Source organism: Stegodyphus dumicola, chromosome X2, assembly GCF_044657685.1.
Source record: "Stegodyphus dumicola isolate Sdum_Otavi_A_Nest chromosome X2, ASM4465768v1".
NCBI lineage: Eukaryota > Metazoa > Arthropoda > Arachnida > Araneae > Eresidae > Stegodyphus > Stegodyphus dumicola.
The window spans coordinates 185,808,871-185,825,483 of record NC_140781.1 but is presented as its reverse complement, the minus strand read 5'-3'; the positions used below and the strand labels follow the sequence as shown (position 1 = coordinate 185,825,483).

Genomic DNA, 16,613 nt, shown 5'->3' with positions numbered 1-16,613 from the left:
CCTTTATCCGCGACTTACTCATCTATGCGTTTGTTTCATTTTATTTTAAGCATACGTGGAAGGGCGTCACATTTTTTGTGTTGTTTAGTAGAAATATAACCCTCTAGTATATAAATTATGCATATTTTGCAAAAAATATATATGTGAAAAAATTTTACCAGGAAAAATAAATTGTAAGCAAGACATTTTATGAAAGAAGCTTAATTAGAATATTTATATCTTCTAACAAAAATTCAACATTTCTCCACACGTTCACATGGAGTTTAAAATAAATTTTTGAGCTTCAAAATAGTTTCAATAGCCTTAAATTAACTAATTTCTTATAATCTTTCGTTTCATTTCATCATGTGTCATAAATTCAGTACTTTATCTCAAGAATATTAAAAGTAATCTAAAGATATTCTGCTCCACGATATGTGTTAAAACATCCAGATCGGTGATGTGTCGTAATTTTCACCAGTTGAAGTATTAGTGTTCATTTGTGTTCTCGGAAATATTAGTTACTACCAGAAGTGGTCGTCTCAGGAGGTTGTTGCCATGACAGGGTTTACTATATTTTGGATACGAAGACTAATGAGAGTAATAATGCACAATATGCACTGCTATAGTTTTGAAAATCAGGTGTGGAGGCGAAATCAAAGTGTTCGTACGATACTTTTACATTTTAACAGCTAGTACTTTAGATAGTACTTTTTTAATTTGTGTATGTGTATTTAATTATGCCAAAGCACACTAGGGCTATCTGCCTAAGGGGAGGGATGCCTTCGTGGAGGACTTCCTAAGGGAAACTGGCTCGTATACACGTTACACATGGGGAAACCACGAAAACGCCCATGCAGCCAGCCCGTTCGCGGGATTCGAACCTCGAACCGAACTACCAGTGTTCAGCGACTTTACCGCTCGGGGGCCACTTTTTTAATTTGAAAGATAACATAAACAATAATTTATTCAATATATAACATCTGTCTCAAAAAGGCTAGTAAAAGTGACTGCCTCTCAGTTTGCAAATCGGTAATCATTTAAAACTGTGTAATATTCCCCTCAGGAATAATGGGTATCATGTTTCATTTCTGCACAAGAATATATGGGTAGATATATTTCTGCACTTATTTCTTCCTTCTTTTGAAAATATAATTAAAGGACATAACTGAGAACCTATGGAGACCATAAGGATAGTATGATCCGTGAGTTGTCATAAAAGCAGCTTTACTTATTCATACTTTGTTCGTTCTTCGTTATCACTTCATATCCATAGCTTAAACTTGGAATTGCTATTTTTATATAATTGCATCAGTTCAGGGTCGGATTTAGCATTTTTCCTAGGCGGGGCAAAAACTTTAAAATGCCGCCCTTACCCATCTTCCTTTAAGTTTCTGTAACAAATTTTAGTTTTTTAAATAAACATAGAAATAGGTAGTTTTCGAGATAAAATGTAAAATCCATTTTATAGTAAGAAATTCTTTATTTGCCATTTTTGTTCTAAAAGAAATATACATGATAAATGGTTTCATTTCTTTACTTATAGCAAAGCATAAGAGAGCTACCTGCCTAAGAGGGGTAAGATCTTTCTAAGAGTAATTGACGCATATGCAAGTTACGCATGAGCGAAACGGCGGAAACACCCATGCAGCCAGCTAATTCGCTTGATTCTAACCCCCGACCGAACTGTCAGTGTTCAGACTTTACATCTCAGCCGCTGGTGGCCGTTACATAATTAAAAACCCGTGCAAACCCTCTTAATTCAATTACTTCTCCGGTACACTGAAATAATCAAATTTACATTTTCTCTGAAATGAGGATTTTTTTTTTCAATATTGCAATACCTTTATAATTTATATTTTACAATACCTACTCATACTAATAAATGATGCTAATAGAAAACGATTCAGAACTAAATACTAAAATAGTTCAGCACAGCACAAAAATGGAAATCAGACATTAATAAATAATAAAAAAAAAATCATTTAAACAAATATAAGCAAATTACAAATCACTAATACAGTGGATTGAATAATTTTTTACCAATTTCTGGATACTAACAGTAACTTTAACCTAGCACGTTAAATATTCATTTCACAATAACGTCTTCATGTAGCCTACTCAAGAACTGTACTATCGTCCTCACAAAGCTAGGTAACATAATAAATATTTACATATTCACGCAAAAGACTATTTTTGTACTGTAATAATCAAAATTACATTTTCTCAGAAATACGCAATTTTGCAATATTTGCTACAATAACTAGCCACACCATGGAGGTAAGAAAGAAAGGAGGGGCCAACCCCGCACTGCGAGTGAAGCACTACTCCGAGGTTTTCGATCTCCAGATGGAGTGTTTTTTGTTTACATTTAGAACCTCCCTTGACAGCGCAGTGATAGTATTTTGACACACGACACTTCCATACAAATCGAAAAACGGGACACTTCCGCATAAAAGAAACATTCATTGTGTGATGGATAATAGCAATTTGTATAGTTATACTTATGCAAAATGTTATGTTTAAAGAAGATTTTAGCAAAAATGTTACACTTAAAGAATGGAAAATACCTTATGGTATCTTTAAAATTATATACGTCTTTCGATACCCTTGATTATGCACTCTTAATAAAAAATAATCTTTAGTTACAAACAATAGATTACATAAGTTGGGACAATAGATGAGCTGATTAATTATGTAACTAACTTTCATTAGCTATACATAACAGCAATACGGGCTACTACTTAAAGGAAAAGGTTATATTTGTACTTCTTTTCATAATTCTTATTTCAATAATAATTTTAAGTTCTTACCTAACGCTCTTTAAATATTACGGGATTAAAATTTTACTTTGTGAGCCTTTTGTTCTGCAAATAAATCTATGGCATCATCATAATTAATTTGATGTGCTGTTTGATTTTCGATTGCCAGAATTGCGAGACTTGATAGACGCTCCTGGCTCATCGATAATATTAGACAGTTTTTAATAAGTTTTAATTTGCTAAAACTTCGCTTACAGCTTGCGGATGTAGTTGGAAGCATAGAGTAAATCCGCAGGGCAATACAAATATTGTAAAAGGCATCCTGAAAGTCATAGGTGTAGATCTGTTGCAAGAGATGAAAAGCTCTAGCCTTTTTATGTCGACAAATAACATCGGGACTTGTTCTTTAAAATCGGCAAGTTCCTGACAGAATTCAAATGCGTTTAGAGATCTCGCTCAAATTTTCGTGCAAGATCTGTTCTATTCTTTTGCAGTTCTTCAGTTGACATATTCAATATTTCACGACCATTGAGAAATGGAAATTTGAATTTAGTGTAATAGCCCTGTTTACTCTCGTTTTAATTTCTGATAAGATTCGATCAAATACAATTTTCATTGCATTAGAAAGTAGCTCAACACGATGAAATGTTAGTGATTCGTCCTCGCACAATTCATCAAATTCCTTTTTTGCGTTTTAGAATTCACTTATTTGTCAGAATAGGTTCAACCTCAATTTTTTTCAGCTGCTGCTTTAATTCTAATAGCTTCTATCCAATATTCCGTAGGAATTTCTCTAATTTTTTGCAAAGTTTTGGTCAGACCTTCCATTAATGCGACGGAACGCGCGAGAATAATATCTTCCATTTGAATTTCAGAATTTATTCGATTGATTTCTCGAAGAATATGGGCCCAAATTATCAGGCTGATAATAAATTCAAAAATTTTTACAACATGTAGCAGATGCCTTGCTTCGTACTTTGATAGATAGTTAATTTTAAAATAGTAATATAGTACTTTGAAAGATAATTAATTTCTTTCAAGGATTTTACTACTTCTGGTAAATTCCTTAGAAGGGCTTTCAAAGCCACATATTTCGCCAACCATCTCGTCTGGCTGCTTCCTTTTGAGTTGTTTTTGTACATGTTTTCGTAATATCCCATCGAATAATGAATCCCACAAAAAAACTAAATATCTTTTGGATAATTCCAAAGAAGTTAACTGCTTCGGGTCAAGACGGAGGCAGAATGCACACAGACAAGATTCAAAGAGTGAGCCAAACATCGCACATATTCGAGCAGCTTATTCATTTCTATAATCCTGGCTTGTACTCCAGAATTACTCCAAGATCTAGTATGGCCGGTAAGTACCGGCCAATACTAGATCCGTTATCCTCAGATTGACCATGACATTGTTAATATCCAAACCATTAAGTGTCAGTTTTCCCACAATCCGTTGAGAAATATATTCTCCTGTCTTTCCACCAATTTCTATGAAATCAGTAAAGCTCTCCTTTATTTCACACACATTACCACATATTTTTTACGTATTGAATCACCTGGCTCATTTGTTCTGTATGCGACACATCTGGAATGCAATCGAACATTGTTGTATAATATTTGGCTTACTTAATATCATTTAAAATGCTATTGCGAATTGTTTTCGCCATTACACCAGTAATTTCATTTTGAATTACCTATGTTAAATATGATACTTTTGTCCCTTCCTTAGGTATTCTAACTGGTACTTAAGAGTTATGTTTGGCTAGCAAAGTCATTAAATTAAAAAAATTGCGTTGAGTAGACCGAGGACACTTTGTGAGCAGACTGCCAGGGGTTTCATCAGACCCGCGGAAAGAAAGATAGTTTGTTGAAAGATACAATACAGCATCCATACTCCTCTGTAGGATCTTTCTCTGTGTGAATTAATCTCTTAATGTCATGATCGATGCCTTGACACAATTTCATTTGTTGTAGTGGAATTTTCCACTTAATCATGCACTCGCTGTGGGTGTACAAAAATTACATTTTTAGTTTTAGAATATACAAGCGAAGATCTTTTAAGCCTTTCATTATTTGCTAATGTTCTGTGCCACAATGAAGATGTCAAATGTCTTCCATCACAGTCAGTGTGCTAAGGTCTACATTTTCTGGATATTTTTCGGCTAATAATACAGCTTGACTGCTAAGAAAAATTGTTGCTGATCGTTAATTTTTTCTGTGATTGGCCAACTATCTGGGTCCGACAAATCAAAAGATTTTAAGTCTTCTTTCTGCTGCCCACATTCACCTAAATGAGAAAATACATTATATTCTAATTTCATGTCCTCTAGATGTTCGTTTGGGGGTCTATGAAGAAAGTTGTTCTCTCAGTTGCTGAAATGGAGTCTGTTTGAGGATGATAGATGAAGATTCTGCATTTTGGGCATGCAAATTGCAAGAAATATCAATATCGTTTAGAATCTCTGCACCATCGGAAGTTGCGGCAGGGTCTGACGGTTCGTCTTTTCCATGAAGCCATTTTTCATTTTAGCTGCAATTAGTTTTCTCTGTTCGGTCCTATCTTTCGCTCTGGTTCTATATTCTGCCCCTGAGAGTTTTTTCCTAGACCCTCTCATGATTTCTTGCACCCTAAGTAATATACAGTATAACTTGCCTTAATAAGAAAAGCTAAAAATTGATGTAATTAAATTCAACAGTATTAAGGCCGCGTCGCAGACGCGCGCGCTAACTAAATGGTTGCATCTCGCTAAATATAGTGAGGAATACTAGAAGCAGGCATATTAAAAGAAAATGAGACAACAAAAATCCATCCATATTAAAGAAACTAAAAAAAAACTTTAAAAACTATAAAAATAATAAATCCATTTTGAAAACCTAGGTTGCTCACTGGCTGCAAAAAATCAAAATACCTTACTTCACTTCTGTTGTATATTCTCGACGTACATTAATTTGAATTATTTCATTGGTCCAAGGTTAATTTGTATTGGGTGTTAGGAAAGAGTTACAATTTACAATGCTTCTCCATTTATTTCGCAAGAGCCGTTGGTATAACAAGGCGCCTCTATGCAATCGTTCTGTTTTTCATTTGAATATTCCCGACAGGGGAGAGGACAACAGAGGGACTCTAGGCAAAGAAGTTGAGGGGAAATATATATAGATTCTTTGCTCTATGCGTCACTTATAGGGACCAAAGACCAAGGCGTATAGAGAGTACCTTTGTAATAAAATTACATATTGGGTTGGCAGAGGGACAGGGTCCTTTGACTTTTTCAGTGACGCCTAGAGTCATTCTATTGTCCTCTCCCTGATCTGATCTTTAGAGTCGTGTTCGGCTGTACTTAGCTTACCTTTAAAACTATTTGCTCCATTAAAAGGTTTCGACTAATTAATTAAATATTCTTAAGAGAGATTTTAAATCTGGCTTTAAAACTACTAATGTTGCATGAAAATTTCACAACATTCCAAATACAATTAAGCGTCACTCTTGAATCTGCCGCCCTCAGAAGTAGCCGCCCGGGGCACGGACCCCGGCTTGCCCCCCCCCTAGATCCGGGACTGCATCAGTTTGCTTCGAATTCTTTTATATATTACATGAACATTTTCATGGACACGAATTGAAATATAGCACCAAAAGCTAAATTAATCCCGCTTATAAAAACAGGAGAAGATTTCTTATGACTTATTGCCGTTAGTTAAAACAGATTGTCAAAGTTGACTGAAGCAGATGAAAACGAGCTTGTCCTTCCTCACCGTACGGCCAACTCAATCCAAGCGCATTAGGCTCCGGCAGAAATCTGACTACACTTCGAACTGTTGTTTTAGAAGAGATAAAATGATATTTGTTTTAACGCTTTTTGAACGTTATGTAAAATTTTACTAAAAAGTGTTATCATTTAAAATACTTAAGGAATAGCCTAGTCCTCTATTCTACTGGCAGCATGCCGCTGATCTAGGTTAAATAAAAATTCACAAAATTGTCGTTTAAAATTTATTTGCAAATTAATTTCATTAATTCTAACTTAAAAGATTTTTTCACAATTGTCTCTTATCTACTCTAATCAACTGAATTCATTATCGATATTAGATATCTGCTTCTTGTATTTATTTTTAGGTATCTTTTACCATATTGATTTGAACAGGTTTTAATATTTTCAAGCTATTTCATATTTCTTATTGCAAAAGTAGCTTCATTTATCACTAAAATGCTGTCATTCAAATCACAACACTGCTGTGCCTTCTGACAGCATGAATTTAATTTAGTTAATTGTAAGATGTAATTCTTAACTATAATTAAATTCTAAAATGTAATACTGATTTTTCAATATGCAGGTACATGCACCGCGCTTTCAATTTTAACTTTGCATGTTTTAAAATTATTTTAAAGTGGCTTTTAATTGTAAATGTAAAATGTCTTAAAAATTAACAACAGACAAAATATTTAGTAAAAAATAATAACATTTTTATTTATACAAAATGATAATTGAGCTACAAAATTACAGAGTGGTGAGTCATATGTACAAACTTGAGACATGATATGAGTAAGGTACATTCTTTATGTCCTGAGTCTCTCTTTCACCTCTTTTTTCACCTGCCATCTTTCTAACCTGAAATAAAAGTATAAATTATTTGGATTTCAAAGATGTTTCGAGTCTCTTTTGCACCCCCCCCCCCAAAAAAAAAAAAACTGAAAACAGTTTGCTCATCATGATATAATAAATACGAACCTGAATCTGCGATGTAAATTCTACTGCACTTTCCCATTTCATTAAATTTAGACGAGTGATTTAGTGAAACAATGGTTTACAAAACTGGCATCAATTATATCATAACACTCGCAAATGTCGACAGTTTATAATAATGTAAATAATTTTTGATTGAAAAGAAGGCCCAGTTCATTAAAGGATTGATTTTATATATATATCAAAGCTTAATGTTTATTTGGAATTTTAAGGTTACTACCACTGTCATCCCCGAACACGTATATAAGGTAATTTTATTTTCACATGCATTTTAATTTAGACTCATGATATTCATAGACTACTTCAATGTATGGTTGAAAATGATATATTGCTTGCCAAAGAGATTCCTTTTAATTTGGATGTTATATACTACAAAGAAACTAGTTCTGGGTAGTATCGTAATATCCATTTCCTATGGTTGCCTGCTTCAAATTGCTGTATGCTTATTTTTAATATAATCAATATTTTTTTCTGTTCTTTACGCTAAACTTCGTTGACGAGGTAGTTGTTATGGTTCTTGCATAATGAGAAATGACATTAAATTTCCAGAACCTTGAATATTCTTTTAACAAGTAGAAATCAAACGAACCGAAAAGAAAATTTCCTATTTGAAAGGAAAACTATATTGAATTCGAAAATCAGCATTTGAGATTAATTTTAAAACTTATTCTCTTCAATTCGTAGAAGAAAGATTTTAAAAACTGATTAACTTTGCTGTACACATACAAGAATAATAGAACATTAATTTTGAACTCTAGAAATGCCATAAGAAATACTGGATTGGATTATAGATTATGCCAAACCACACGCGAATCATCTGCCTAGGTGGACGTCTGCTTGCGTTGACAACTTTTTAAGGGAAACTAGCGTGTGTTGAAGTCACCATGGGGAAATCCACGAAGACTCCCATGCAGCCTAACTTTTCGCCGGGATTTGAATCTTGGGCGGTTTTACTATTCGGCCCCTGCTATGCTATAAGGCGTAATGAAAAAATTCATTTTGGTTATCATTCTTCTGTTCTCTAATTCTGCGTGATCAAAGGGGCCCACCAGCGGCCGAGCGGTAAAATCGCTGAACACTGGTAGTTCGGTCCGAGGTTCGAATCCCGCGAACGGGCTGGCTGCATGGGCGTTTTCGTGGTTTTCCCCATGTGTAACGTGTATACGAGCCAGTTTCCCTTAGGAAGTCCTCCACGAAAGGCATCCCTCCCCTTAGGCAGATAGCCCTAGTGTGCTTTGCCGTATTCTCAGTACACCAACATCTGCGTGATCAAAGAAATTATGTGTTTTTTCATATCTATAAACGACGTACTACTTTTGTGCTAATGTCTGCACTTACGTTTTACAAAAGCAGATGAGGACTGGTGACATATCCCATCGGAGAAACAGCTTCCGCTCGTTTGATGTAGAAACTTGTTAGGAAGGGTTGTTTTTTTTTTTTTTTCATCATTTCTCAATGTTTAAATTTTACTAAAATGTCAAGTACTTTACAAAAATATAAATTTTTAATTGAACAGTTACTTGGTTAAATTCAGAACCTCCCAGTAGTCGAAAGTGGTATAGTTATACTCGTAGTTATTGGTATTTCGCTTCATCAATGAAAATTTAATATAATAACAATAAATTTTTTAATATAATGATAGTACATTTTTTATAAACTTGAAAATTAATTATTTTACTATAAAACATAATTTCAAAGAAATGACGTAATTGGCTTAATATAGGAATCAGAGTTGAATCTGTAAAATAATCCAAAGAATTTTTTATTCTGCGGATGTTATTTGAATATTCATATTACGTATAAATAAATTTATATATCAATATAAATTTTCTTTTCAAAAGTTTCGTCTTCAAGTTTCAAAAGTTTCATTTTAAGTTTCGTCATCCCTTAGTTTCTGATTAATAACGAAAAAGACCTCATCGAGGACTTTCCAGGGGAAACTGTGGTATTTACACAGCTGAGAAAAGCCTCGTAACCCAGCTAATTTTTCATTCCCTCAGTACCCTGAAGCTGAATACGGAAAAAATCAGTGTTCCTCTGTTTCAGTCACTCAACCACTATTAAATTAAGTTAAAAGAAACTGTTTAAGACAGTTGCTATCTTTAGCTATTTAGTTACGACAAAGCCATATGTAGATTTTTTACTTAAGGCAGTGTAGTGATTCCCAACCTTTTTCGACTGACCACACGTTTATCTGGGCACCTGTGATCCTGCGCAGTAATCTGGATTTTGAATTGTTGTTCTTGCTGCTATTGTTATCATTATAATATTAACACTCACTTATCTGCTTTCTAAGATTATTTCGCTGAGGTTGTCAAGGTACCCTTTTAACGACTCAAATCATTTTAAAAATGTATTAATGGATTCCTGTATTTAGATTGCATTATATTCGTTGTAGAAAATACTGATTCATTTAAGTAAACGTTGACTATGGAAGCAAAAATTTAAATCTTGATTTTAAAATCGAAAAGTTCGTAGAATATCTCCTGGTTTTTCACGGCACAACAGAATGATGAAACGCAGCAGTTGGCAAACTCTGTGGTTTAAAGATAATGCTTGCATTAAGAAGTTTTTGTGGGAAAATAGCTTGTATTTATGCTACATATAAGGAAGCTACTAAAGTGACCACTTATAGAGGCAGCTTCAGCGTCGGGATACGAATTTAGGCTTGATTATGGCAGAGCACACAATGGATATCCACCCAGAGGGGGATGCCTTCGTCGATGATCGTTTTTGGGGGGTGAGATTGATTCGTATTCACGTTATTACTCATGAGGAAAGCCACGCGAAGTCCCAACCTATTCGCCGGGATTTGAACCTAGGTCAAAGGACCAGTATTCAGCACTCTCACGGCTCGGCGGCGGCTGGCAAGTCAAACCTAGGATCGACGTACTACTATTTTGTGACTTTAACCTATTTTTTGTTAAGGTAACTAAGTCGTTACCTTAACAAAATAAATAAATAAATAAATAAATAAATAAAATAAAGATAACTGATTGTTGTAATTGGCCATAACATTGAAACTTTCATCTTGTAGCTTAAGGTATGCATCCTCCGTACACAATCACTGGTAAAGCTTGAAAGGAGGGCAACTGAATTAAATGAAAGGAGAACTCTGAACATATTCCTTAGATTATACGTCCTTCATTCATTCTACGTATCTTTAAATAAATAATGAATACTTCAGAGAAACACTGGGTATATAATTCTATTAATAATTTAAAATGTTTTATATTTATTAATTTGTTCTGCTACGCACTAAAACCTTTGTCATAATTTTGCTTCTTACGTCCTATTTATGCCATAAGTCAAGCATATCTATGCGTTTGCTTAAGACCGCTATATATTAACCCATCCTATTTTGAGTTATAAAGCATTTTGCTCATACACACAGCCCTACACAATCACATTTATTACATAATTGAGTTATTTTTTCCAAAATGGGGTAACAACTTGAATTTCCCAGAGCAAATATATGACTTTTTTCAACTCTTTCTCTTACATATCTCTTCCGCAATCTATACATTCCTATTTTATTGCTGATAATTTTTTTACTGCCATGCTGAGTTTTTAATTGTTCAAGCAAATTACCTAACTATTATCTTATTACAAATTATTTAGTTTGGAAAAGTAATGAAGTAATTTTGAAAATAATATTTGAGTAATGAATTAATAAAAATTATAATAGTTTGGCGTAGTGGTTTCTCACACATCTCGAATATCTGGACTTATAAAAGCTTAATTACGTAAACTATATACATACCTGTATATCATATATATACACTCAATGTCATGCGATTTAAGGTAAACTCAATATTTCTTGAATGTTTAAAAACTTCCAACATCAAACTCAACATTCATATTATTATTATTTTTTTTAATTATGGCAAAGCACACGTGGGCTATCTGTCTAAGGGGCGGAATGCCTTCGGGGAGGGCTTTCTAAGGGAAACTGGCTCGTATACACGTTACACATGGGGAAAGCCACGTAACACCCATGCAGCCCGCCCGTTCGCGGGATTCGAACCTCGGACCGAACTACCAGTGTTCAGCGACTTTACCGCTGGGCCGCTGGTGGGCCCAACATTTATATTAAGCCCGGAATTGTTAAATTAGATATCAAATGCATTTTACAGTTATGACTGTTGGATGATTTCCTTTTCAGCTTCATTGATCAGATCACATCAAAAAGAAATACGAATGCATCGAAACAAGCATCCTACTTAGCATATCTTAATTTATTATTATCATTTAAATAATTTTTCCAGATAATGAAGCGTAACATATTATTGCATTTATATGATTGTGTAAATTTTATTCGATAAAAGTTTAAAAATAATATAAAATCTTTGAAATAGTTAAAATTTTTGTTCATGTCTAAAAAAAATTTATTCTGAGATAAAAGGAGCTTGTTTAGTCATTTATGTCAGGCAGAAGTAACGACTGAATTTCGATATTGCAAATTAATAAAGTGGCGAAGAATCGTTTACGAGGCAAGGGCTGCGTATAACAAGAGTTTTATGAACAATCGTATGTTATATCAAACATGTGGTAATGATTTAAATCTCAAAATTCCGCTACACCATTAACTAAGTTTATTTATTCGTATTGAAAAGTAAACAGATTACCTTTAATTATCGAACTTTACATTCATTATGATAGTAAAAAGGGGGTAGGTTCTTTTATGAACATCTAAGGGTTCTAGTGGTTAAATAATTAATTTTTAATTTTAATTTAATTCGTTTCAGTTATTTTGAAAAATGTGCTGTTTTCTACAGTGCATAGTTGTTTAATAATTTTTTACGATGAGAATTACTCTCTTAAAATTGAATTTTATCGGAAAAAATAAAAACAGGGAATCTGGTTAAATATGCCGAGCTATAATTTTTACGGATAGAATAATAACGCGTATTATTTGCCTAATGAATGCCTAATGTCTAATGATATAGACTAATACAGAACTTACTTTTCAACGCATTTCTAGAAGCCGTGATGTCCTCCCCCATGTCCTCCAAGCTCTAACCCGAAACCTAAACCTCCTCCTCCGTGGTGAAGTCCATGATGTCCAAGGCCATGATGATTTCCGAAAAGATGAGCAATATCTACGAAACGGATTTTGATGAAGGGTAGAGGAATGCCAATATGAATACCATGATGACCAGCCAAAGTTGCTGACACCAGGCAGAAGAAAGCAATGGCAAAAACCTATTAAAAAAAAGAAAAAGAGACAGAGAAATTATATTAAGTATAACATAAGTAATGTTATAAGACACTGAAATGTCTTTAAAATATTTAAGCAATTTTTATGAAACAGATAGACTATATATGTACACTTTCTGCGTAACTTGCTATTCCTATCTTCATTTAAGTATAAAATGAATTTTCAAGAAATATCTCTACTTTTAAACTAACAAAAAGTTATTTCTTTATATAATGAAATGACTGATAGTTCAACAAAATGAAAATTAATACTTAAAAATGAATTAATACTGTTTATTTTTAGCAGTTTTTTTTCTATTATATTTACGGAAAGAAACTTTGAAAAAGGGATATATTAAATTCTAAAGAATGTTACTTCGTCAAGAGGTACTTGAATGGGGAAGTCGGAAAGAAGTTAATTGTTATTACAATTTGATCCATTTCTTGCTGGCGTTTAATGATGAAATATAACAACAACTGCATTCATAAGCCTGCAAAGTTGTGCTTCAGAATATATTCGGCCTGTGTCTGAAGCATTCGGAATGTACTGAAGGCATTTCTTAACATGGGAGGAACTAATTTAATTATTGTAAAACTAGCTTATTTTAAGTCCACACCAATGTTCGACAATGCAATATGACAGATATTTGTTCTGAATTTATTGATATATCTGAGTTCTTAACAGTGCAATGAATACGCAAACTATTTAGTGACATTCTCGCATAAACTAGATAGTGAAATTTCGATATGAATCGAGTGTGCTGCAGCGAATTTACTTGTACTTTTAATATTCTGCATTGCACTGCTCAAAATATAAAATTTCCGTCACTTACGAACTAGAACTACGTATCCTTTGGAATTTTTGCCATTTATAATCGGTAATATTTTATGTTAATAATAATATTTGGTCCCTAAGAAAGATCAGGATAATCATTTTGATTGTAAACACAAATAATTTTAAAGTTCGAAAAGAAGCATTTTTTTAGCGCCAAGTTTAAATGTGTGATGTAAATTATTCCGACAGTACAGCAAAGAAATTTTAAATTCATATGCAGTATCCGATATCAATAAACTGAAGAACACAGAAGGACACGCGTTTTGTGGATAATTAACTAATTCCTGTAAAATTTTGGGATCGCTGCTACGCTGCTTAGTATTCTTAGTTTCATAATTAACTAATTTTTATAGAGTTAAAAAAAATTTACTAATGACCTCTACACATGCTGTTATATCAATATTTAATGTTTTTAGAGCTAAAAAAACTTCACTCTCCAAAATGGCATATAAGCTACGCTATATTGATCTCTCCAAGTGCTGTTATATCAATATTTTGAAGAACAAAGTCCGTCTAAAAAAATATTATCCTCTGTTTAGTACGATGTATCGAGCCTAAAAAATCCACGTGCACGATGTAAATCCATGAGATGGTCACTCACCAGGGTTTTCATCCTTATTCTGTTAAAGCTAATTCCAAACACAAAGCTGCAATGCGAAGTTGTGAACGTTAGTGACCATTGATGAACGCTCACCCTTTTATATGAATTCTAGAGCACCTCCTGTTTTGGCTTCTCAATAAAATAAAGAAAATAAAAAATAGAATCTGATACTTTCCCTAACCTACACACCTTGCGTAATCACAGTTCTGTTGTCGAATCCATTTCTGCCCTCTGGTTAAGCGGGAAGGGGGTGGGCGGGTAGGTAGTTGCTCGCTTTAATAGGAAGGAAGTTATATAATAATAAAGGGCGAGAAGAATCGCGAAACAAGTTCAGAAATTCAAAACAATAAAAAAATAAAACTGGATGCGGTGAAAGTAAAAGGAAAGTGCTTCCACCTAATCAATCGTCTTATCCCGTGTGCCCTACTTCCTCAGCTAGACACCTGAATCAGATTCGACAGCGACAAATTTCAACATAGTGTACCTTAAAATAGTTTAAACCCTATTTTTGTTGTTGTATTTTCCACTGGCTGCGGCATGAAACAGAATTGTTCTTTACTATCGTGATAGTAATTACGTGCAATTACTGATAAGGGGAATAACGCTTAACGTAGTGAACCGTGTTAAAGATAGAATGTGCTAGATTATTTTTCCATCATTTCATTACTAATTTCATTTAAAGTAAATCTAACTCTATATTACTGAACTGAATTAAAAATGTCGGAGAGTTTTCTGGTTTCATACTTTGTATTTGAAAAAGTGCATAAAATCTCTTTAACGTTACTTATAAAGGTACTTGATCTCGACTTGCTTCTGTGATAAAAAAATATTAAATCAGCAAAATATATAAGAACATAGTTTTCGTTTAAGGATTAGGATTTCATGCAGGAGTCAGAAAAATTGCTTTTATACGAGTCGCCATTATGTAAGCCTTAAATAAATACCGTCTCTTCTTTTGAAAGTCAGTGGAAGCAATTAAGAAAGCAAAAATACATTTGATTAAAATATGCGTATATTACTGCACTAGGTGCAAGCGAAATCATTAAAAAATGGGTATTACACAGGAAAAGTATATTGCTATATTTACTCTCTCAATATAGAATATCTGTGCTTAAAACAGTTATGACAGGCATTTTAAATGAAAAATGAAATTGTGCCGCAAATCGACGGATCACTGTCAATCACTTGCTATCATTAATGCATATTTTGTACTTTAATAATGCAGCGGACCTCAATTATACAAACGTCAATTATTATCGGAACGATCCGTTTTCCATACTTATTGAACCGTGTTTATGCAAATATCTGCAAATATTACGAGAGACGCCTAGAAATGAGGCATAAATGTCGCATGCGAAAATTCTACGGAATTTTACTTTACTTGACTATTTATTGCTTGGCTTTCTGTGACTTTTCCTAGTTATTATTCCTGCATTCTGTCACTCTCTCTGTCATTGTTAGAAAAAATACATTTTCCGTTTCGAATGTTGTAATTCACACTAATACAATTAATGTGTTATTGTTAATTATGGCATTCGAAACGCAAAGAACTGTACTTTCAGTTTAAAACAAATCCACACTTAAGAATCGTATATAAAACTGAAAGTGCGTTAGGGGCGCATTTTGTAACATAGGAATATCATCAATTGAAAGTATTTAATTTTCTATTTGTTTTGCTAATAACCATAATTTAATATCGAGAAAAAAAGGGGAAAATTTCCAGTGTTTAAAACTAAGTTACTATTTCGTTAAACTAAATGATGTAATGATATTAAATAATAAGAAGTTTATATGCAGTTTTTACATATAGGAAAACTGCTTATCCGAATTTAGTCTAATCCCCGTCAGATCAGCAGCCCATCAGCGGCCGTTTTTCGGTAAAATTGCTGAACACTAGTAGTTCCAACCAGTCGCGGACACTTAGCCGACAGGAAATTTAACTGAAACGTACAATTAGCCGACACGTACAGTTAGTTGACGGGACAGTTAGCTGACACGGAAATTTAGCCGACAGGACACTTAGCTGACAGGACATTTAATTGACACGGACATTTAGTCGGCAGGACACTTAGCCGACGTAGACATTTGGCCGACAGTTCATTTTACCGACACGAATATTTAGCGGACAGGATATTTAACCGACAAGACGTTTAGCAGAAAGCACGTTATTCTGATTGAATGACAACGCCTATATGTAGGAAAAAAGTATGCAACAATGTTTCAGTAAAATTTGTTCATATTTTATCTGAAAAAAAAAAAAAAAAAAAAAAAAAAAAAAAAAAAAAAAGAGGCTGTTTACAGGGTACCTAACGAGAAGCTTTATGAACAAGTACCATACATATGATCTAATTTCATGTTACAGAAACTATGGATTTTAAAATTGAACACAAAAGTAACCTTATTTTGGAGTAGGTTTTGAAATCGATTTCGAGAGTGATAAGACACTTCTGACATGTAAGAATACACATCAGAAGTGTCTTATCAGGAAGTGGGAACGAA

General features: G+C 33.6%; 1 protein-coding gene across 1 annotated transcript; it reads right to left on the bottom strand.

The window, feature by feature from the left end:
- Positions 1-7,177: 7,177 nt before the first annotated feature.
- LOC118184036 (uncharacterized) lies at positions 7,178-14,268 on the bottom strand. The gene is made up of 3 exons (XM_085809120.1): positions 14,115-14,268; positions 12,446-12,684; positions 7,178-7,344 (listed from the first exon to the last, which is right to left on the bottom strand). Exons 1-2 carry the CDS (start codon positions 14,124-14,126, stop codon positions 12,460-12,462), a joined length of 237 nt encoding a protein of 78 aa, XP_085665246.1. The 5' UTR covers positions 14,127-14,268; the 3' UTR covers positions 7,178-7,344; positions 12,446-12,459.
- Positions 14,269-16,613: the final 2,345 nt, after the last annotated feature.